Raw genomic sequence first — 23,232 nt, 5'->3', positions numbered from 1 at the left:
TATGTTTGAAATGACTGGGGGCATGCAGAGCAGATGTTTACACCTGCGTTTTCCGTAGCCTGGTAACATTTGGTTGCTGTTCGATAAAAATGCAGTGCATTAAATTGAGTCCGTTATTATTTTTGAATAGAGGAGGAATAAATAAAATAGTTTAATATGTGGTTTAATATTATTATTATTATTATTATTATTATTATTATTATTATTATTTTTGAATCCATCAAGTTCTCTTCTTCTCTTGTGTCTTGCAAACCAACTCTGAAAACTCATTTGTTTCTAGAACTCAACGACTACTAATTGATTTTTACCTTTTGTACATCTTATTCTTTGTCTGTTACTTTGCCTTGCCCTTTCTCACTAATGTTTCACCGAGTCATCCGTGTCTTTTTGACGGCTACCCTAGCATTAAAATGTTCATCCTTATTATTATTATTGTTCATTATATGCAAAGTTTATGTCTTACCTTAAACTATTAATTAAGAAATTTTAAAATCATAACTGTGAACAATAAGAACAACAAAATTAAATGTCCTTCATCTTACATGCAAAGTTCATGATTCAAACCAACTTCTCGCAGGTATGTCTGTGTTCTGTCCCGAGACCTTTGACTCAACTCTCTGCTGGCCAGATACACCACCGAACACCACAGTGCATATAGATTGCCCGAATTTTCCGTGGAACGCTGGAATTGACAGTAAGTTTACAGTTGTGTGTTTCCTTGAAGAAAAAGGCAATTTGAAATTGAACATAAACAATTTATTTTATTACTTTTTCTTCCATTTGAAAGATTATTTTCTTTATATTTGACAAATTAAACATACTTGTAAATAGGCCGATATGATATTGTGTGAAACATGCACTGCAGAAACAATGGCACTGTGTTAGGCTAATGGATACCATATTTTTAGTGATATATGATTTGCAAAATTATGTAATACTTGTAGTAATACTGTATATATATAAATATACATTAAAACATTTAAAACGATTTCAACGACTTCAACACGAAATTGATTTTGTAATTCCCAAGTCGTAACCCTTAAAATGTGAAAAAGCAATATGACTTTTCTTGTTTGTTTTGGAAATGCCAAGGACAAAATTGATGTATAGAAATTCGTAAGTTGGAATATGAAGTTCAAAGAGAAAACATTACATTATTTAACCGAGATAGTAATGAATAGTTAGTAGGTCAATCCTAATACGCTTGAGACCATGAAACTGATTTTATTTGTTAGTAGTATCTTACCCTTTACTTATTGGCTATGGGCTAATGACAATGTCAACTGTTAAAATATAACCGATAAGAAAATAAGATTTGAAGTTTCAATTAAAGGAAAGAATATTTTTGGCATATATACGAGTCTGAAAAACCTTGTGAACGATAACTGTAGAAAGTGTGAATGAATTGTATTTTTGATATGTACATCTTCCCCTTGGTGTCCTAGTGAAATGCCCCACAGGCGCAGCACAATTACAATATAGCAGCATAAAATCGACTCTGCATTCTACTACTTGAATTGTCAAATATTGCGATAACGTTTAAAGTGAATACAGTCCATGCATCATGTGGGGAACTTTGTACACGCATATACATGCACTCACCTATACATATAGTAGATTTATAGACATAGCCTTGCATGTGACGTTAAACAGTTTAAAGGCAGGTTAGCAAAATTCCACCGAACGACTATCACTTCCAGGAAATACTTTTTTTCCAACGTGATACGGTTTATAATGTTAGTCTTCTATCCTGAGTGGATGTATATGCACACACACGAAATCTAAAACAACAAATAGTCCTATACCAAGATCGCACGCACAGAAAATCCTCTCATCAATTCTGCAGTTTACCCGGACGACACCGAGCTGATATGTAATGAAAACGGTTTATATCGCAAGACTTCTCTATCTAAATGGTGTTACCTCAATGCATACTTGACTTATCTAGGTTAACTGTACTGAAACCCCTACAACATTTCACATGATGTGTGACTGGACTTCCCAGTTTAAATTGCGTATTGCCTCCCCCCCCCCCCTAAAAAAGGGGGGCAAAGTTAGACTTGTAAAAAAAACTTGCTTTTTGAGGGTGGGCGAGGGGCAGGCGGACGGGGTGTTTGAAAGTGAGGGTAAGAAGAAACGCAACACTTTACAGTGACTATGCGAACTATTTCCCTACAAGTTTAACTTATTTTAATGGAATCATGTGAGATTGAAGATAATTCAATACTTTTACTGATACATAATGTAACGTTCAATGTGTGTGTGTGGGGGGGGGGGGGACAGTTGTATCCCTATATATATTGGTAGTTACCGACTATTGAAAACTAGAACACGACATCCGACTTGAGTCGTGTCGGGTCGGGTTCAGTCGGGCAGCGTTTCTCGGCAGCATCGTGATAATAAACCACGTGAGTATGTCGAGTACATACACTGTATACTCCACAGTTTCAGTTTCAATGCAGAACCGTATATCAAACCATGGTTTATTACCATTAATAAGATAACATTTTGAGGTTTATGGTGTCCTTTCAATTCAGTAATCTTTCCTATCTCCTCAGTCGGTATACTTTTGATTATTTCTTTGTTTGTGTGTATGTGCGTACCACTGACAGTTGATGCCCAGGCACATCGTCGGTGTGGGCCTGATGGATTCTGGGAACAGCATGTCTACGAAGATTGCTCGCAAATAGGACCACCTGGAACTGTTCCTCCTGGATATACAGAGGATGATCTTAAGGTAGGAAAAAACAAAGGAACGAATTAATTAATTACAGTTTACTTTAGCATGTAAGGTGATATAAGGTTATATGCGCAGATACTTGTATGGATGTAGGAAAAGGGGGTCAGACGAGGGAGTGGGAGAGGGGTACCACTAGATTGGGCTCGAAAACACTTTGTACAACGATGAGCAGACATTCGACCTCCACCCCTCCCCCACCCCATCCACCCGTCGCTCGTCCTCCATCAGACAAACTAAGAGAAATCAAGACTGTGTCCTTACACATATATGCGTCATAATGTATCCACTGCTCAACAGACATCATATATAATATGGCAACGACCTATTTAATGCCCAACCGGTGCCCCCCCTCCACCCCCACCACGGTCCCCTTCCCTTAAAGTCATAGAAGTAACAATCAGGATTTGAGACGTCAGCCAGTATAGCTAATGTGACAAAAGTAAGCCAACGAGCACCTCTTGTGAGTTTTGTCGTTAACGGAAGGGATTCGTGAGCCCGATAAGTAATTTACCCGTCGCCGTTATCAAGAAAATTCGATGCAAGAAGTTTATAAAATTATAACAATTGAAGAACTTTTCAAGAAAAAAAGTAATAGGACATGTTCAACGTGGCAATGTTATCATTATAGCTGTACCTATTTCAAAAACACCCATCACGTAGACTGGTATGAAACTAGCTCCTCCTATTTAAAGTATCCGTAAGCCTGCTAACTAAGATTAATTATCTGGCAACAAGTATTTCAGATGGGTTTAGGTTTCAGCTCACTCTATAGTGGCGATAAGCTATACAGGACACACCTGATGTGTAAGATGAATTAAGGCTTGCGGTCTGCTAACATCTTGATTTTTCTTTTAAAATTTACATCGTAGGTTCCATCTCATGGAATTGTAATCCAATAAATGTAGTAGACTTTGATAGTCAGACGTTTTGTTATATGGTACACATCAGCTTTCACAATGAACAAGTATAATGAGGTTTCACCTTTGTTTGCATTGTGTTACATATATGTATAGGTCAATGTATAAATACGTATATAAAATATTATATAGATATGTTTTCACCATTGGACATGGTCTCCCAAAGTGTAAGAAAGATACAAACTCTTCAAACTGAAATGCATAATAATAATAAGCCATTCGGTTGCTATAACTCATGCAGATGTGGGTGCCTAGCTTCGTAAGTTAACTGCTTTCCAGGTCGTTACCGTATAATATATTATGTATCAGCACTGATAGACCATGTCGTTGCCCGTGCTTGAAACACAAATTGCAGCTCCTTGTCCGAACTCAATATTTATCTAAAAATCATACAGTTAGAGAAGGAAACATTATATACTTTAAAAAAAAATACATTTTAAACATTTATATTAAGTTGAGGCACTTTCACCAATCTACGGGAATAATACAGTAAACTTCAATCCATGCGTGAAGTTAGTGATGTATTTGCCTTTGCTTCTAGCGTTTTGTTTAACGTTCCTGTGAAAACTGGAACCAAAATGATATAGTTGAACGAAAGAAGTAACCACAGAGCAAAATGAGAAAGGTCATTACTAGTGTTGTCTTCTAAAAGAACATTTGTGCCCTTAACAGCGCGAAGTTACCGTATACCACCATATACATATACAAACATATATATATATATATATATATACATATAAATATATATATATATATACACATATATATGTATATATATATACACACATATATATATACATATATATATATATACATATATATATATATATAAATATATATATATATATATATATAAATATATATATATATATACATATATATATATACACATATATATATATGTATATATATATATAAATATACATACATATATATATATATATATAAATATATATATATATATATATATATATATATATATATATATATATATATAAATATATATATATATATATAACGTAAACGATATAATGTAAACGCTCTGTATACCAAGAGGCGAAATACGTATAATGCAACGTACAGACAAAACATGTACATTACATTTTTTTTTATCGCATAAACTTGATGACAGATTACTTGAGTTGTTATTATCCACTGTGTTGGGGAAAATGGAATGTTAATGAAGCTTGATGACGATATCAATATACTACCTTATAATTCCTCAATTGACAGCCCGTGTGTATTGAGAGAACTCAATACGTTTAATTCAATGTTCAGTTGCTTGTATGCACGCCCACGGTTTTTATATATATATATATATATATATATATATATATATATATATATATATATATATATATATATATATATATATATATATATATATATATATACATATATATATATACATATATATATATATATATATATATATATATACATATATATATATATATATATATATATATATATATATATATATATATATATATATACATGATATATGGTATATATTATATATGATTCCTGATTTACTAAATAAACATACAAAACGCATATGTCGGCTGCCTATAGTGTGCATGTCAGTCGTGATGTAGTCACATGTTATTCCTCTCAACTTCAGCATCCTGTTACCATTGATGATTGATCACGTATTGTTTATGGGTAGGCATACATTTATATCTGTCATGCCGATGTATATTATTATAAATCAATATTGATCGAAAATGTGTAAAAGAACATTTCTTTCTCATAATCGAGAGGTCTTTATTCGCCTTTTAAGATATGTATTATCTCATTTATGTTGGAGAGAATATATTCATGACCCAAAAGGGAATTTTGGGGGATTTTCTTCCCTCAATATTATTTATAATCCCCTGAACACATATATATGTACTTATATATATTTAAATAAATATTTATATTTTATACTTTATAACTCTGTTAACTAATCCTTCTCTCCTCTCTCTCCTGGCAGTTTTATAGCAAAGTAATAAATGGTGCCAAGATCCTGGAGGTGATTGGGATAACTATGTCTCTTATGGCGGTGCTGGTAGCATTGTACATATTCCATTCTTTCAGGTTTGGCTAATATAATTATGTCAAAGAAGTATTCATAGTTTTGTTCATTTACTGAAAGCTTCAGTTTTAATTCCTTAATATTTGTGTTGAACGAACGTCATCGTGGCATCAAAAGTCTTTTACATTTCTTTATTTAGATTTTGATTCGAGATGTATTTTTCTTCAAGAAGTAGTACATTCCCAAAGGAAATTTTTCTGAAGAAAAAAATGTTTCACCATTTTGTTTTACAGAAGCAACAGCTTCTCCAAGTATGACAACTTTTTGTTCAAATAATTGATATCTCGAAAAATTTCATTATAAACATCCAGCCTTGCTAAACTACATTTGTCGAAAAATAATAATCAATGTATATATATATATATAAATATATATATATATATATATATATATATATATATATATATATGTTATTTGCTACATTTAATCAAAATACAGTCATATAACAATTTTTTTAATAAGAGTTCTCAAAATGTTAAATCATACTTTTATGGAAAATGTTTATATTTGGAATTCCGGTTTTACTACTCGCAACTGAATATAATTATTAAAGGTATGCTATATTGGCTCCAAATATGCTAGATATTCAATTATGGTCACCTTTGGTCAAAATTCTTAAACTGTTCTTATTACAACCTACGACGAAATCTTCCTCACTGAGACATTCAGTCGTCTTGTGTGTTCCTTACAATGTTTGAGAACAATTTTGAGAGTAAAGATCTCCAGGAAAGTACTTTTTGAAAACTTCTAGCATTATAGCGTGCTATAATTTGGGGGCATGTACTGACTACCTTTAAGCTATGCGGTTGGTTGGGCTGGTATGGCGAAAGTGAGGGGGCTCAATTAAAACTCTTACACATGACGAAATAGCATGATTATGTTCCTATTACACCTCATTATACAAGTTCTTCTTCACGAGGTGAACACTGACGGACATTTTACTAAGCTTTTTTTTCTGTAAACCCCCTTGGCTTTTTCCCCTCCCCCGGACGACTCAATCGGGCTATAAATGATATCTTAACAAAATCATTTTAACATCAATAGCTTTCCCTCTCCACAAAGGGCATAAACGTAGTTTTCTTAGTAACTTTACAATTGTTATAAAGTGTTGTGTTCCCACTCGGTATATTGATTGATTTGAACATGTTTGGCTTAACGAGTAGTACTATTTAAGTAAGCCGAGGTCATTTTGAAGCTTAAATTGACACAAGGCAAGAAATTTGCGTGGTTTTGTCCAGGAAAGCATGTAATATGCATAGGAAATTGGATACCTCTCAATTAAAAAAAATAAATAAAAAGTTTATGTGATCATAATTTGCACAACCAATTTGTACACTCGAAATGTGTCGCAAGGTTACGTTTGTTTCATTTTACTATAATCAATGAATTATGAACTTGTGCAAATTGTTTTCTTTAGTTTGTGTAGTAAAATTTCTAATGTATTAAGTGACTTGAAGAAACAAAACTAATATGAATTTCATTTCATTTTCAGGAGTTTGCGCAATCATCGTACTCGAATACATCAACATCTGTTTCTAGCCTTCCTTATCCGACTCACTCTCGATGTTATATTCATGATAAACAGGTTCAAAAAGAAAGCTTCAGATTCTTTGGAACCAGTTGGCATCAACAAATTTGTAAGTTAGCCTATGTATTAATGATTTGGATATGTGTATCCTATCGTAAACCTGGTTAGTACTACATATTAACTAAACAGTAGGATAAAGGCCTAACCATATAGTTGATGTAGCCTATCCATCTCTATGTTTGAGCTGAAATAACCAGTTTCGCGAGATTCCGTCTGCTTCAGTTGCAACTCCTTAATATAAGGAAGTCGGAATTTACAATCGTGCATGCGCGAAGAGCATTTTGCAAGACCCGTCGTCAAAATTCCGTAGCTGACTAAACAAAAGTTATACCAATGAAGAATAATATGCGGAAAAATAATTGTTGCTGTTTTTGTATTAACTTGGAAAGATTTCTCTCTGTACGGTTCGTCGCTTATAGGCTTTATTATTATACCAAACCCCGCTCACCTTGCATCGTCAGTCGGGGGGGGGGGGGCAATGGTTCAGTCGGGGGATATTTTACGTTCAACCGAGGAAGACCAATGCTACTGATTTACCCCCTTCAACCCTATTCAGCCTCTCACACACAAAAACCAAGGTTATTTATGAGCACAATGTTTGCGTTAAGTGCTCATTATAAACCTAATTCATAGTCAAAATATAGCATCTCAGAATGAGCCATTAGACGTTTAATGTTTTCCATGGGACCAACCCCTCCTTCGTAAAATCCTCTGACCCTTCCATAAAGGTCCATGTCCCTTAATGGCTGGGGGGGGGGGGATTTGCCCATACAAAAATAGAACAAAGTAACATATTTGAATGTCTCTAATGACATTCAAGACATGAATTAACCTATTTGAATGCTATATTTTGACTATCATCTCAGAATGAGCCATTATACGTTTAATGTTTTCCAATGGAGAGAATTCCCCGACACACCTTTATGGGAGTCGGCTTCATATAGTCCTCAGGACCACCAACCCCTCCTTCGTAAATTCCTCCCACCCTTCCATAAAGGTCCATGTCCCTACATGAGGGGGTGGGGGGGTATTTGCCCATAAAAAATATATTAAAGTGACATATTTGAATGTCTCGAATGACATTTGGTCAAGTTTTGATGTGATTTGCGAAATTTATGTTATTAGACCCATTGGCGTGACCCGAACCGTACGTTTCTACTTATATGGTGAAGATTTATTGCTTTCTCCTTCATTACCAGCCTCCACTGGTGAAAGTAATGGAACTTTGCCGAGAATATGCCCGATTGTGTACGTTTACGTGGATGTTTGTGGAAGGCATATACCTGAATAGTCTTTTATCAACCGCCGTCTTCAGAAAACCAAACTTCCTCTGGTACTATCTCATTGGCTGGGGTAAGTCCATATACATAATTATACAATCACTGTGAAAGGTTTTTAGGCCATAGAACTGATAAGGGTCGAGATAAAACTATAGGGGGGAGCACAATTTATAGGTAACTAAACCGTTTTGGGAATGTATGGTTTTGCTTAATGTTATAGCTTCGCTTCACATCATATGTGTACTGCAAGAGGGCCTTATGCGATAGAGTAAAGTGTTCATAAAGTGACAGTTTACCTTTTAAAGTCTTCCTTATTCTTGCCTCAGGCTTTTCGGTAAAGGCTCATACATAATGTAAAACACTGGTTTCATATCAGTACATGACGCCCGGCAGGTTTCTTATTACACACGCACACAGACATATTTGATCTAAATCTATGTTCTTGTCTTGTCAATCGCCCCTCCACCCGCCCCCTCCCCTCACGACACCCTCCCCACCTCCTCATAATTTTACCATCTTCAGATTTGACATTTTCCAATATTTTAAGCGGCGTAAGTGGTAGACTAATTGTTTTCAACAATATGTACAGAAATGTTAATATCCAAAGTTCGGACATTTTGTCTTATGAGGACAAGTTTCATTCTTATCACACTTTTCATTCTTCATTTTCATTAAAAAGAAAAGTCATGAACGGTCAATATTGTGTAACCCATGTGTGACCCCTATAAAGTCATATTCTATAAAAATAAAAATAAAATAAAAATAAAAATATATATATATAAATAGTAGCACCCTTAAATCAAAACTTCACCCGCCACTATATACGTCCTTCCATTAAACGTTTAAAAGTTTTAGCGAGTGCTAACACGTTGGGGCAATTTTCCTATACTTATTTAGCATTTTCATATATTTGAAAAATATTTCATTCTTTTCTGTTCTATCTTTTTCAGCATCGCCGATACCATTTGTGCTAGCATTTTGCATTGCGATGCAAAAGACATCGTAAGTTACAAAATTACAAAGGTGGTGCATGCGTCAATGATTCCTCTTCGTGTTATGAATAAATCTGACATTTTGCGAACTTGCAAATCTCTGACTCCAATTGACTTTAGCCGACTATGAATTATCTAACCGTCTTTAAACGGTCAAAGAATGGTTAAGGGTCATGCATTTCTGACTCATGCATTTCTGACTCATGCATTTCTGACTCATACATGTCTGACTCATGCAACTCATGCATTTCTGACTCATACATTGCTGACTAACTTCAAATGACTGTGATTGAATTTGGCTGACTCTAGCATTATCTCTTAACTTTTAATTAAAGAGAAGATACCTCTGAGTATAACCACTCCATTATTGAACGCAGGGAAGTTAGGGATGATATAACCACAGCTCCATTATTGAACGCAGGGAAGTTAGGGTTGATATAACCACTCCATTACTGTACGCAGGGAAGTTAGGGTTGATATAACCACTCCATTCTATGCAGAAAGCTACTGTTTATATGTTAATATGAAAATATGTATATCTACTTCTACAAAGTAACGTTACCATATCTATTCCTGTATTCAGCATATTTATCTTTAAAATGTATTAATCTGTCTGTAAATGTTCTTGTATAGACAAATCGATAACCACGTCAGATCAACATGTAGTCAAGACAATTGATAAATGCCAATCCATGCATCGTTTCATATATAGTCTTTCAAATTTACCAATAACTGCACTTTGATTTTTTAGCTCCGTGTAATCCATAGCACCGAAGAATGAAATCAAAACAAATATTTGACCTTGGAAATCTCGTAATTTATATTATAAACGTGTTATTTCGACTCAAGAATAGTCTCACGTTCACATCGATTTTTTGAGCTGTTTCTGTGGCTGTAGACATGACATTCTATCCCTGTTACTTGAAGGGCCTCTGTGGTTATTTTAAGGTAGCAGGTACGCAATATAAATTCCCCATTGACTTGCCCAGTATAGGTTATGACATTAATGTGGTCTCTGGCGCCTTGTACAAGTACTCACTAAGTAGAAAAATCCCCGAATGAACTTTCTGAAATTTTAAGTTCAAACCTCTTTACTCACATGTAAACAGATTTCCGACGCTGGTCTTTTGAAGGCATAACTAGTCATACGATTTCCCCTCCATTATCTCAAGTTTTTGCAAACCATACACTTCAACTCATTTTAACTCATTCAAGCCACAAAAACAAATGCTTTTCTGGGATAATATCTAAAACGATGACGCCATGGTTGCTTGTTAGTACTTCCAGAGATATATTGGGGGTAAACTCGGGCGGATTGGTATCGACTTCATACAATGTTAATTGCCAACTTGAAGGAGAATACCTCGAGAACTATAAGTACCATCATGATTGAGGACGTTATATACTCCCAACAATGTGGCACATACAGTATACGGTAACGCACTCAATGTGTTATTTATTATGCTTAATCAGAAAAACCCTGACTCCATTAAATGTAGGACATCAAAATATAAATGGGATGAAGCACAAAATTAATTTTAAAAATGATGTAAAATTTTCTGAAAACACTGCTACCAGTCCATGTTGTATTTCCATACAACGTTTCATTTTTAGGCCAAATATAACCCTTCAGTAAATATCTGAGGCACTTCAATTCAAGTGGCTGGATGAATAAGTCTAGCACATAGGACATTCAGCCAGTTTCTTAGATTACAACGGAAAGCAATAGATACGGTACAATTTATATGGCATCAATGAACATTTACAAAATGTGTAACAAAGTTGACAAGGACAAACAAAATTGTAGAATGTTATCCAAGGGTGCTCAGTCATGTATAGTTCAATATTATTGTTAGAAGAAAATTTTGGATAAGTTATTATAATTAATGAAATGATGGATTAACATAAATATTTATGCCTGCAATAAGGAGCTGACGTCATCGATGTAACCTTAAAGTACCGTTCCGGGGAGTTAGCATATTTAAATGGCATCCCATTAAGAAACAGTTATATTGCCTGTGTTATGGGGAATTCGCTTTTCGTTAATGAAATATCCTATGTTTTTTTTTCCCTTGCAGTTCAAATGGCTATTGGCATATATACACTGAATCAAATTATTACGTATTTTTCATTGAGGGCCCAAGAAACATTATCGTCGTGGTATGTTATGCGTTCAATGCGTTTCTTTAGACTATTCAATTCAATGCATTTCTTCAGATAACACTGAAGAGGTTTCTTTTAAATATACGCGATTAAACCTCTCAAATATATATGTTTTCCAATGTGCTTATTTTATGTCTTTAAGCTCATTGTTTTTTAATAGGGCACATTTAGCCTCTGAACGAACAACATCTTCAGTAGTAATATATACTATATGGTCATTATTATACTAGTCATACAATATGAGGGATTTGTACATTATCCATGTAGCTTATGTATGTATGTATGTATGTATGTATGTATGTATGTATGTATGTGTGTGTGTGTGTGTGCGTGCGTGCGTGCGTGCGTGCGTGCGTGCGTGCGTGCGTGCGTGCGTGCGTGCGTGCGTGCGTGCGTGCGTGCGTGCGTGCGTGCGTGCGTGCGTGCGTGCGTGCGTGCGTGCGTGCGTGCGTGCGTGCGTGCGTGCGTGCGTGCGTGCGTGCGTGCGTGCGTGCGTGCGTGCGTGCGTGCGTATGTATGTATGTATGTATGTATTTATGTATGTATGTATTTTAGATCCTCCTGCAAGCAGGAACTCGCGAAGAAGCCATCATTGGCTTATTAAAGCCGCAAGCTGACCGAAGTCAGTCTCTTAGATTCATATTTAACGTCCATGATTATGAATTGTCAATTGTCAACAACTCAACTGGAAGACATACATTAATCTTGGAGTGACTGGAACTCAGGACCTTATAGCTTATAGCGTACTATGGATCAGAGTATAGCCTATATCTGAGTATATTAATTTACAATTGTTTTCCATTGTTCCTTTCAGATGAATGTGTTCCTCCTCCTGAACATTATCAGAGTCTTGATAACAAAACTGAGGGAAAGCCAAACCAGCGAGACGAAACAAGTCAGGTAAATTAATTCAAACAATCACAAATCGATTTCAACATAACCCAGTAATGACGCAATGGTTATTCTGCAATAGATGTACCAAAGGCGTAGGGACTTCATGAAGTCAAAGAGAGGTCCTCCGAAACTAGATCGCACCCCTCCCCCCCCCCTGCCCTCCATCATTCACCATCCATCCACCAGCATCTCCGCCAAAGATATAAATTTCTTTAAATATTGGCTAACACCCATACCGAAGTTGTAATCGAGTAGTATCAGGGTATATGTATATATTAGAAATAGTCTTTTCACCTCCTTTTAAGATGTCTTTCTGTTTACTTTAAATAAATAAGGTTTTTTTTTACATGGGATTATTATTATTTCAGATAAGCACTCCGTGTCGGTTTAACAATCCACCCCCTCCCCCCCTTCCTCCACCTACACACTAATAAACTTTTCGAGGTAAGTCCTTAACCCTTTGTCCAAATTAGAGTATTTCAACAGTTTAGTTAAATGACTTCATTAAACATTTCTAGTTTGATTACACTAATTGGAGTTTTTGATTTCTTCGTTTTTGTTTGTTGTGTGTGTATGAGTGTGCGTGCGTGTGTGTGTCTGTGTCTGTGTGTTAGTTATATCGTTAGATTCCGTACAACAATCCTCATCATATTAATACATGTTATTCGCAGGAAGGCAACCAAGGCCTGTATCGTATTACTACCTCTGCTGGGTACTGCTAATCTTGTTTGGATTCCGAAAGTTCCAGAGCCTGGCAAATCGTCTCGGTTTTACTTTGCTAGTTACTACTACGTGGTTCTATTCCTGGATGCGTACCAAGGTTTCTTCCTGGCATTATTGTACTGCTTCTTAAACATTGATGTAAGTTTATTTAGTATTATATAGTGTTATATAATGTTATATAGTATTATATAATGTTATATAGTATTATATAGTGTTATATAGTGTTGTATGGTGTTATATAGTATTATATAGTGTTATATAATGTTATATAGTATTATATAGTTTATATAGTATTATATAGTGTTATATAGTATTATATAGTTTATATAGTATTATATAGTGTTATATAGTATTATATAGTATTTATAGTATTATATGGTTGATATAGTTGTTATAGTATTATATAGTGTTATATAGTGTTGTATAGTGTTATATCGTATTATATAGTATTATATAGTTTATATAGTATTATATAGTTGATATAGTATTGTATAGTATTATATAGTATTATAAAGTATCATATAGTATTATATAGTCTTATATAGATTATATAAAAACAACATTTTTGTAGAAATATTATAATCTAGTACCGTGGATAAAATTATTTAAATTTAAAAGGAAAAAAAAAGATATGACATCATTCACTCTGCTGTTGCAAATGCATTTCACGAAAAATAATCAAATTTGTATCATCGCCACCAAAAAGAGCTATCAGAATTGGGTTTTTGACCTAAAAATGCAAAAGATTACCGGCAATTTTCTTAAGCAGTCAAATAAAATCTCTGGAAGATCATTCACAAATTCGATTCCAAAACATTTCGAACACAAATTGGACTACCGCCCTCCTTTTTAGTCATTGAACTCTGAGCCGTACATATTACTTAAGGCTTTGATTGAACTTTCCACCGCATACGATACGTAAGCACGACTAAAGCAAAATGATTTTAGCATATGTAGTACCATGATTTTAGAAATCTGACTGGGAAAAAAATGAAGTCTTAGGGGAAATTTACTCAATTTAACTCCGAATTTGAAGGCTTCTTAAGACAATTTGAAACAAAGGACAGAACATGCAATTACCTTCAGTCTTCTGAATATAAACCGGCTTGCTATCTAGCGATTCGGTTTTTAACGTTTTACGTGTATTATTATGTCACTTAATGTTACAAGTCTTATTAACTTATTATGTGTCTAATTATGATTTTATTGCTCATTTTATGTCAATTACCTGTCAGAGAGTGACAGTAAATTTTCCCTCTCATAAAATTTATCAATCAATTTAACATTTCGATAAATTAAGAATGAAACTGACAATTATACATAAAACTATACTTGTCAAAATGATATCAATACAAGTCGCCAGTCTATAACAAATCAATATTCCTTAATTAAAAAAATAAATAAATATAGGCACCTTGTCTATTGAGCAAAATCAATATTTACAGCTATAAATTGATCGCATTTTTGGTTCCTTGCTTTAGCAAAAGGAACCTATGCAGTCAGGTTGGCGTGTGTGTGTGTGTGTGTGTGTATGTGTGTATGTGTGTGTGTGTGTGCGTCTGTGACGCTTGGGTACGCTCTATCTCAATAAGGGAATGTTGGATTGAGGCCAAACTTGGACTTTAGATCCGCCATATGGAGAAGGTGTGCCCTATTGTTTTTGGTGCTCACAAAGGTCACCAAAGGTCAGTTATGGTCCAAAAACCGAAAATATTAAAACTGCAATAACTCCCAGTGCCAATGTGCGACAAGGTTGATATTTTGGGACAAGTTGTGAACTGGTTAGGGGAACATTTTCAAACTTAACGGTCATGTGATCCGAGGTCACCAAAGGTCAATTAATGATAAAGAACTAGTATTTTTGCGATAACTTGAGAACGAATTGTCCGTTTGGGTTGGGAGTTGCCTCAATGTCATCCAATTGTCGACCCGCATCTTGGTGACCCTTGACCTCAATTTGACCTCTGGTGACCTTTTCGTGTTTTTGGGATTTTTACAGTTTCGATGCTATTTTCAGATGTCAAAGATACCTTCTGATCATAAATGTCAATAGGTTGACCCCGTGTGACCTTTATGTGCGAAGTTATATGAGGTCAAAGTTTTTCGGTCGGAGTTAGGACGGTTGTACAGACTTTTCGTTTTGTTTTTTGGAATCAGGAGATTAAACTACATCTGAAACCAAGGTCAAAAGGTCAAAGGTCACATTAGAAAAAATGTGCTTATTTTGGGAGGAAATGAGCAAAAAAGAAAATGTTTGGTTTTGATGCTAGATTTGGATATCAAAGGTACCTTCCGATCAAAAATGTCAATTGGTTGACACCCGTGTGACCTTTGTGTGCGAAGTTATACAAGGTCAAAGTTAATTTTCAGACATTTAATGCAACAACTCCCAGTTCCAAGGTGTGACATGGTTGATATTTTTGGACAAGTTGCAAATGGTATAGGGGAATATTTTCAAACTTAACGGTCATGTGATCCGAGGTCACCAAAAGTCAATTAATGTCAAAACACTAGTATTTTGGGGGTAGAAAATGGGCAAAGAAAAAAATGTTTGAATTTTTATAGTTTGATGCTCTAATTTAGGTCTCATCAATCAAAAATGTCAATAAGTTGACCCAAGGTGACCTTTGTACATTAAGTTATATGAGGTCAAAGTTAATTTTCAGACATTTAGTGTAATAACTCCCAGTGCCAAGGTGTTACACAGTTGATATTTTGAGACAAGTTGCAAATGGTATAGGGGAATATTTTCAAACTTAACGGTCATGTGATCCGAGGTCACCAAAGGTCAATTAATGATAAAAAACTAGTATTTTTACGATAACTTGAGAACAAATTGTCCGTTAGGGTTGGGAGTTGCTTCAATGTAATCCAATTGTCGACCCGCATCTTGGTGACCCTTGACCTCAATTTGACCTCTGGTGACCTTTTCAGTGTTTTGTGGATTTTTACAGTTTCGATGCTATTTTCAGATGTTAAAGGCAACTTCTGATCATAAATGTCAATTGGTTGACCCCCGTGTGACCTTCGTGTGCGAAGTTATATGAGGTGAAAGTTAATTTTCAGACATTTAATGCAATAACTCCCAGTTCCAAGGTGTGACAAGGTTGATATTTTTGGAGTAGTTGCAAATGGTATAGGGGAATATTTTCAAATTTAACGGTTATGTGATACAAGGTCACCAAAGGTCAATTAATGATAAAAAACTAGTATTTTTGGGACAACTTGAGAACAAATTGTCCGTTAGGGTTGGGAGTTGCTTCAATGTAATCCAATTGCCGACCCGCATCTGGGTGACCCTTGACCTCAATTTGACCTCTGGTGACCTTTTCGTGTTTTTGGAATTTTTACAGTTTCGATGCTATTTTCAGATGTTAAAGGTTCCTTCTGATCATAAATGTCAATGGGTTGACCCCCATTTGACCTTCGTGTGCAAAGTTATTGGAGGTCAAAGTTAATTTTCAGACATTTAATGCAATAACTCCCAGTGCCAAGGTGTGACAAGGTTGATTTTTTTGGACAAGTTGCAAATGGTATAGGGGAATATTTTCAAACTTAACGGTCATGTGATCCAAGGTCACCAAAGGTCAGCTAATGTTAAAAAAGTAGTATTATGGGGGGAGAAAATGGGCAAAGAAAAAATGTTTGAAATTTTTATATTTTGATGCTATATTCACGTCTCACCGATCAAAAATGTCAACATGTTGACCTCAGGGTGACCTTTGTGTTTTACGTTACATACAAGTTCAAAGTTAATTTTTTGACATTTAATGCAATTAAATCTCAATGCCAAGGTGTGACATGGTTGATATTTTGGGACAAGTTGTGAATGGGGTGGTGGAACATTTTGAAACTTAAAGGTCATGTCATCTGAGGTCACCATTGTTATCATATCTGTTGACACGCTTGTAGGTGTCTTATATTTCTTACACTTTCGACGCCATATTTAGATCTCAAAAGTGCCATTTGATAAAAAAATCTGATCACATTTTGTGATCACAAAAGTGTTGGCTGTAGTGTTGGTTACTTTATGGGAACATGTAGGACCACAATTACTTGGACTTTTTCAGCCCAATCTTGCTTGATAATATTAATGTATATTGTCATATATATACCCCAAGCAAGGAACCACAGTGCCCTTGGGCTCTTGTTTATATTGGTTTTACAAAATGAAACGTGATTGCTATATATCTATTATTGGCTTTGAGTGTCAGAATTATATTTGGAAAATAGAGAAAAATGTGATTTACATTTAATTTTAACAACATTTTGACGGTAACTAGTTCGTCTATATGAATTTAAACGTAAAGTTCACTGTTTTTTTTTTTGTAAATGGAAGAAACCACACACAAACAAGCGTAAGTAAACAATGGGTAAATAAATCATAAATATTGTTTTATTTGTCTTCCTACTCTTTTAATAAATTCATAGGTCCGAGTTACGATAAAAAGAAAATGGCAAGGTTGGATGAACGCCAGAAATCCTTATCGAGCTCATGGATCTGTGGTTACTACGACAACCGATGTATGCTAAAATTTCTTCCATTTTTTTTTTGGCGCTTTATTCCTTCTATATAAGATAAGAATCATATTTATACAGCATAAATATTATAGGATCAGTTTCCGTATGCATTATGTATGACTTTGTATAGACCTTATTTAGGCACACAAACATACAACAACAAAAAATCGTTTTGTCGAAGAAGTCAAAGAAATGTCACTTTTCTCTACCCTCATGGAGTTTATATATAGCTCCCTCAGCACGATTGGCTGGCTGTAATTAGCATATTGTGTAAAGGTCACGTATTTTTGTTGCGTCTGTCCGATCTGTGGGTTTGTTCTGTTGGTTAGAATAAGTAATCCAGCCACTTTAATTGATGAGCCTCAAATATTTTCAGTTATTTTCTTCAATCTGCGCAGTTTATAGTCAATTTTGTTTAACGGTCGAAAACATATCAAATTTAGTTTTGTTCCTCAAGTCATCATTTGCGCGGCACACTAGATCGACAATTTTTATTAAGAAAACCTTTCTTTTTTTAAGCAAAATGTTTTAAATTGAAAAGAAGAAATCATCAAGTCAAACGTCCGACTTTTCCTGCCTCATGTGTGTATAAGCTGTAGTGAATAATGAAAGTAAAAAAAGGTCCAATAGTTGTAAATAAGAAATGAAAAATATAATTAAAAAGAAAAATCAATTCAAAGAGAATTTGCGTAACCATCGTTCATGTCAAATGTGACATAGCGATGCGTATGATTGGCAGTATCCCCCCCCCCCCCCCCCCGCCTTTCGTAACCCCCTTGCCCGCCCGTGTACATTTACCTACTCAAACAGCCAGCGGTATACAGAAAGCACACATCCAACCATTCTGATTATAGCATTTGTGATAGAGATGATTGTGCAGAATAATTAGCTTCTGCGAGATGTTATGGTTAGATTTAGGATCAAGATATTCACATGAGGTTCAAATTAGGTTCAAACAAGCATATACGCAGATGTTTTTACCTTTCTTGAAAAACTGACTAAATCGATCTGTCTGCGAAATATCTGTTCATGAAAAGACCTTACGTATTATGCATATACAGATAAGTTAAAATGGAGCAAAAGAAGACCAAAACAAGAGTGTTCTGGTCTAATCCGTCATTAATCAGTTTTTTTGTTTTTGTTTTTGTATTTTCCAGGTACGGATGTCATCTTTGGATAACAATGACAGTGAGTGGGGTGGGAAATGAAGTCAAATATGATGGCGCTATTGAACTAATTTTATCTTTGCAATTGGTATCCAGGTGTGGTTAACTAGACGTGTATGTATCCTTAACAACATGTATTCGGCAACTTGCTCGCACATTGTTCTGGTCACCGATAACCTAATTTCACCCAATGCATATCACCAATAGAGTTTCAATACCTATATATCCATGCAGTGAACGATTTTGTACGAATGTGTATAAGTGCCATGCTTGACAATTTAAACTTTGTACTATACTCGTTTTAAGACGTCGAATTGATCTGTTTGTTGTTAACAAAGTAATCATTTGCTATTACGAATTGGTAAATTTTCTCAAAAAGTAATAATTTGAATAAAAAAATGAATCACATATGTAATAGCCAAATTATCGATACATAATAACGACTTTTTCTTTGTCAAATAGAAGTACATATTTTCAATTGTGTAATGCTTTCGTGAGTTGAAACGAGCTACCACTTCATCTCGTCAGACCTTGTGCAGTGCTTTCTGTTTTTGATTATGCGATGCACATTCTAGAGTGTGTGTTGCGTACGAAAGAGGTTGGTGGCGAGGAAGGTTTCTGTCATTCTTTTCATTTTATACTCAGTTTTAGTGAGTGTATTGTACTCTTTGTACACAGTATTATTTGCCCTGACAACTCTCTCCTTTCCTCCCTCTCTGTGGTGAAGAGACAATCATTTTGCTGCCTGATACCCCCACCCTCCCACCCCCCCATCCTCTTGAATGAGTCGCTTCGGGTACATTCAACAGGTTTGTGGAAGAGCCTGCTGCTGCAACACGCAAAACGAACTGTCACTGGCTACATATGTAATTCATTTGTAATATTATGAGAACATGATATATGCAAATATATGTGGCCGACTACAATCACGAGGCGATCCCTATAGGCTCATTATAAACATACATATAAATATATATACAAACACACATTTAAGCTTTTCGTCATTGTGTCTTTTTAGTCAATTAAATATTCAAGGAGATATCCCAATATATATATATATATATATATATATATATTAATAATAATAATAATATATGCATTTATATAGCGCTAATTTTGTACGAAACATTCAAAAGCGCTTAACAAGGAAAAAGCCAACCAGTCGGGTCAATCAAAATAAGCAAGCTTAAACAGATACGTTTTTAACTTTATCGTGAAAGCATAAAGGGTCAAGGAGTCAATACACATCAATTCCACCGGAAGTGAATTCCACAACCGAGGTCCTTTGTAGGGAAAAGCCCTATTGCCTAACGTATTATGATTGATACGAGGAACATGCAGGGTGATTTGAGAATGTGAGCGCAAAGAGTAAGAACTAGACTTCACGAAGATCATATCACATAAATACTTAGGTGCAAGACCTTTTAAACGTTTAAATACTTGAAAGATTAGTTTAAATTCAATGCGTGACAAAATTTACGACGGGTTTTGTTGGAACATTATGAGTGCAGAATCAGTATATAAGATTAGGAAAGATATATGAGATGATTGGTGGTGGCGGTAGAGTTTGGACAGTGTGGTGCAGTTGATATGACACACAAAAACGGAAGACAATATTCTGTGCAGTATTTGAGGTTTCCTATTACTTTATGTGCACTTTCATTCATTTATTTTTTTTCTTATAATTATCATTTAACATATATGCAAATCATAAACAAAATATTGAGGAGAAATGATATGATTGGCTAAAACGGGATTTCATCCAATGACCGGAGGAAAACAGATCCCGTGATTCACAGCAGCTGAGCTATCGAGCCTTAAGTTTGGCAGTCCCTATCACTAATCGCGTGTTAGAAGCTACGGTACCTTGATTATTGTAAAACTTGATCGCACCCTATAGTTAAGTTCTCATTTAACATATTATATTCAAAGGTGATCTCTCTTTTTTTAATTATTTATATTTCCAGTCTCCCTCACCCCCCCCCCCACTCCTCTCATACCAACCAAACACCTTCTCCCCACCTCCTCCTGCTACATCCCCATATATAGTGTTGCCACATCCCATCAATTATATCACTAAGTCAAAGGAAATTAACATAAATACTGTTACATCACTTCCATTATTTTTTAAATATCAAATCAAATATTAATTAAAAATGTGCAACAAATGTATGACACATCAAGAGAAAGTATGGACAGGCATTGCTCCATCAAAATGAGATTAACTGAATAACTTTCCCGATGTTGTTCGCTCTATAAAATTCGATTGTGTGGGGGTGGGTGGGGGTGGGGTGGAGGGGAGGGAAAGGGTCGGCTGGGAATTCGAGTTCATGGACCAAAAAAACATGTGCATTGGGAAAAGAAGAAACTGCTACGCTATGAACTAAGCTTCAAGGAAAAACTTTAATGCAGAAATACTGCATGGCTAAAGAAATGTTCCCTTTTAGCAGCCCGTCATTACTTATATGTTAACACATTGGACAAAGCAGACATCTATAGATGAAGTTTAAATCAGACAAGGAATTCTAAATGCTTACCTTCTTTTACATTGAAAAGGCAAACTTTTTAGCCTTAAGAAGGAATTAAAACGATTCAATAATAATTACAAGTAAGGTAACATTTACACATAAAAACGCCTTCCTTGAGATAATTAGACCATACAGCAACGGGCCATGCAGATGACGGTTGGAACCGGTTCTGCGAATAATAAACGTATCTACCATAAGTATTTCTAAGTGTACCAAACTTCACTTTTCACCGTTATCATGTGCAACGCCTTATGCGTCTTTATATGCGTCCTGACGTGTAGTCTACGCATATAAACGTATATGCTAAATTTTATAGATTAAGATAAGACCTGATTGCATCATTGTGAATGAAAACGACACAATCTTTTCTTAGCAACAGATGTTTAACCCTCACCTTAAATAGGGTGTAACTATGATGGTTTATTGCTGATGTAAATATGACATTTAAATTTACGCGATTTTGTAACAGTTTATGGTTCATTATACAATAATTGTCTAAATTATTTCTCTCTTTTGTTTTCGGAAAAATATGTACAGTATACGCATGAATTTCACAATGTATAATTGACTTTATGAGATGAATAAAAACGATGTAAATACCAATCTCATTCCTGATGTCGGAATCATTCCTGTTTATTGGTTTCACAGCCGATTGGTTTCTTATAAATGCTATTTACGTACGGTATTGCTAGTGTGTTGTGGTCGCTCAAGCATTGTATAAGAAATGAAACCACGCCCTTCCTTTCCCCCTACCAGCCGAGTTTGGTTAGGGTTCACTTATAACGCCAAGCAGCATATGTAACGAAGACAATATCAAACAAGGACAAATTATATTTGTCAAGGATAGAAACTTGACAAAATAATGAAAATCTTCAGTAAAGTATAGTGAGAAACGTTCAGTCGATAAAGTACACTATATATGTAACTTATACTGTTAACCTTTTTAACCACAGAGAATTGCCAAAATGCAATGTTTTGCTTTTAACATATGTATTGATGAACATTAGTGTGTCTCCTGCATGGACACCACCACCACCACCACCACCCGCCATCCCCTCCCCCACACATGTATCGAGATCCCTGTATTGCAATGGTATAGTCTTTCTGCATTATTCTTAAGATCTATTTAGGTCATGCATCTGCCAGTATACTTCAAACCGGTTCAGGAACTTGAAGGAGCACCGTTGAAAAATCTTTAGCAAGTTTTATCAAGTTTAGTTTAATGTTTCTGACTTGTGTAAACAGAGAACCGAGCACATCACGCCAACATTAATTTAAATTGTCAGAAGTTCGGTTCCATTGGTTGCATAAGCTTGTTAGTATTTGCAGAATTCACTTTTCGAGAAAAGATTTTGTAGCGCTTTCAACAACAAAACGACAAAGCAAAAACTAAGATTAATATAATCATAGTTATGCCACTTAGAGGTCCTTGCTATTTTTGGTTCAAACTTTTAGATTTTTTTAAACATACGACAGGTTTGCAAAAGTGCTTTCCTGAAGGATCACACAATTATTCACCAAATATTCCTATCGACATTGCGAGGGTGAAGTTTGACAATGAAATCACTGAAGGGACTCGCTTTGAGAGTTTCAGTGAAATGCTTCTTCAAGTTCGAGACAAACTAGCTATACTTTGTGAC

General features: G+C 35.1%; 1 protein-coding gene across 9 annotated transcripts in view; it reads left to right on the top strand.

Annotated features, from left to right (window-relative positions):
* LOC139958521 (PDF receptor-like) overlaps positions 1-21,487 on the top strand; it is a 97,813-nt gene extending 76,326 nt beyond the window's left edge. For all 9 annotated transcript variants that reach the window (XM_071955637.1, XM_071955633.1, XM_071955635.1 and 6 more), the window contains 11 exons: positions 578-694; positions 2,613-2,737; positions 5,636-5,739; positions 7,230-7,374; positions 8,525-8,678; positions 9,556-9,607; positions 11,676-11,757; positions 12,575-12,660; positions 13,326-13,515; positions 17,809-17,901; positions 19,056-21,487. In XM_071955637.1, the coding sequence (XP_071811738.1) occupies positions 578-694; positions 2,613-2,737; positions 5,636-5,739; positions 7,230-7,374; positions 8,525-8,678; positions 9,556-9,607; positions 11,676-11,757; positions 12,575-12,660; positions 13,326-13,515; positions 17,809-17,901; positions 19,056-19,106 (1,199 nt within the window). In that variant the 3' untranslated portion in view covers positions 19,107-21,487. The remainder of the gene's footprint in view (positions 1-577; positions 695-2,612; positions 2,738-5,635; positions 5,740-7,229; positions 7,375-8,524; positions 8,679-9,555; positions 9,608-11,675; positions 11,758-12,574; positions 12,661-13,325; positions 13,516-17,808; positions 17,902-19,055) is intronic.
* The last annotated feature ends 1,745 nt before the right edge of the window (positions 21,488-23,232 follow it).

Source organism: Apostichopus japonicus, chromosome 18, assembly GCF_037975245.1.
Source record: "Apostichopus japonicus isolate 1M-3 chromosome 18, ASM3797524v1, whole genome shotgun sequence".
NCBI classification, from domain to species: domain Eukaryota; kingdom Metazoa; phylum Echinodermata; class Holothuroidea; order Aspidochirotida; family Stichopodidae; genus Apostichopus; species Apostichopus japonicus.
This window is presented reverse-complemented; position numbering and strand designations above follow the sequence as displayed.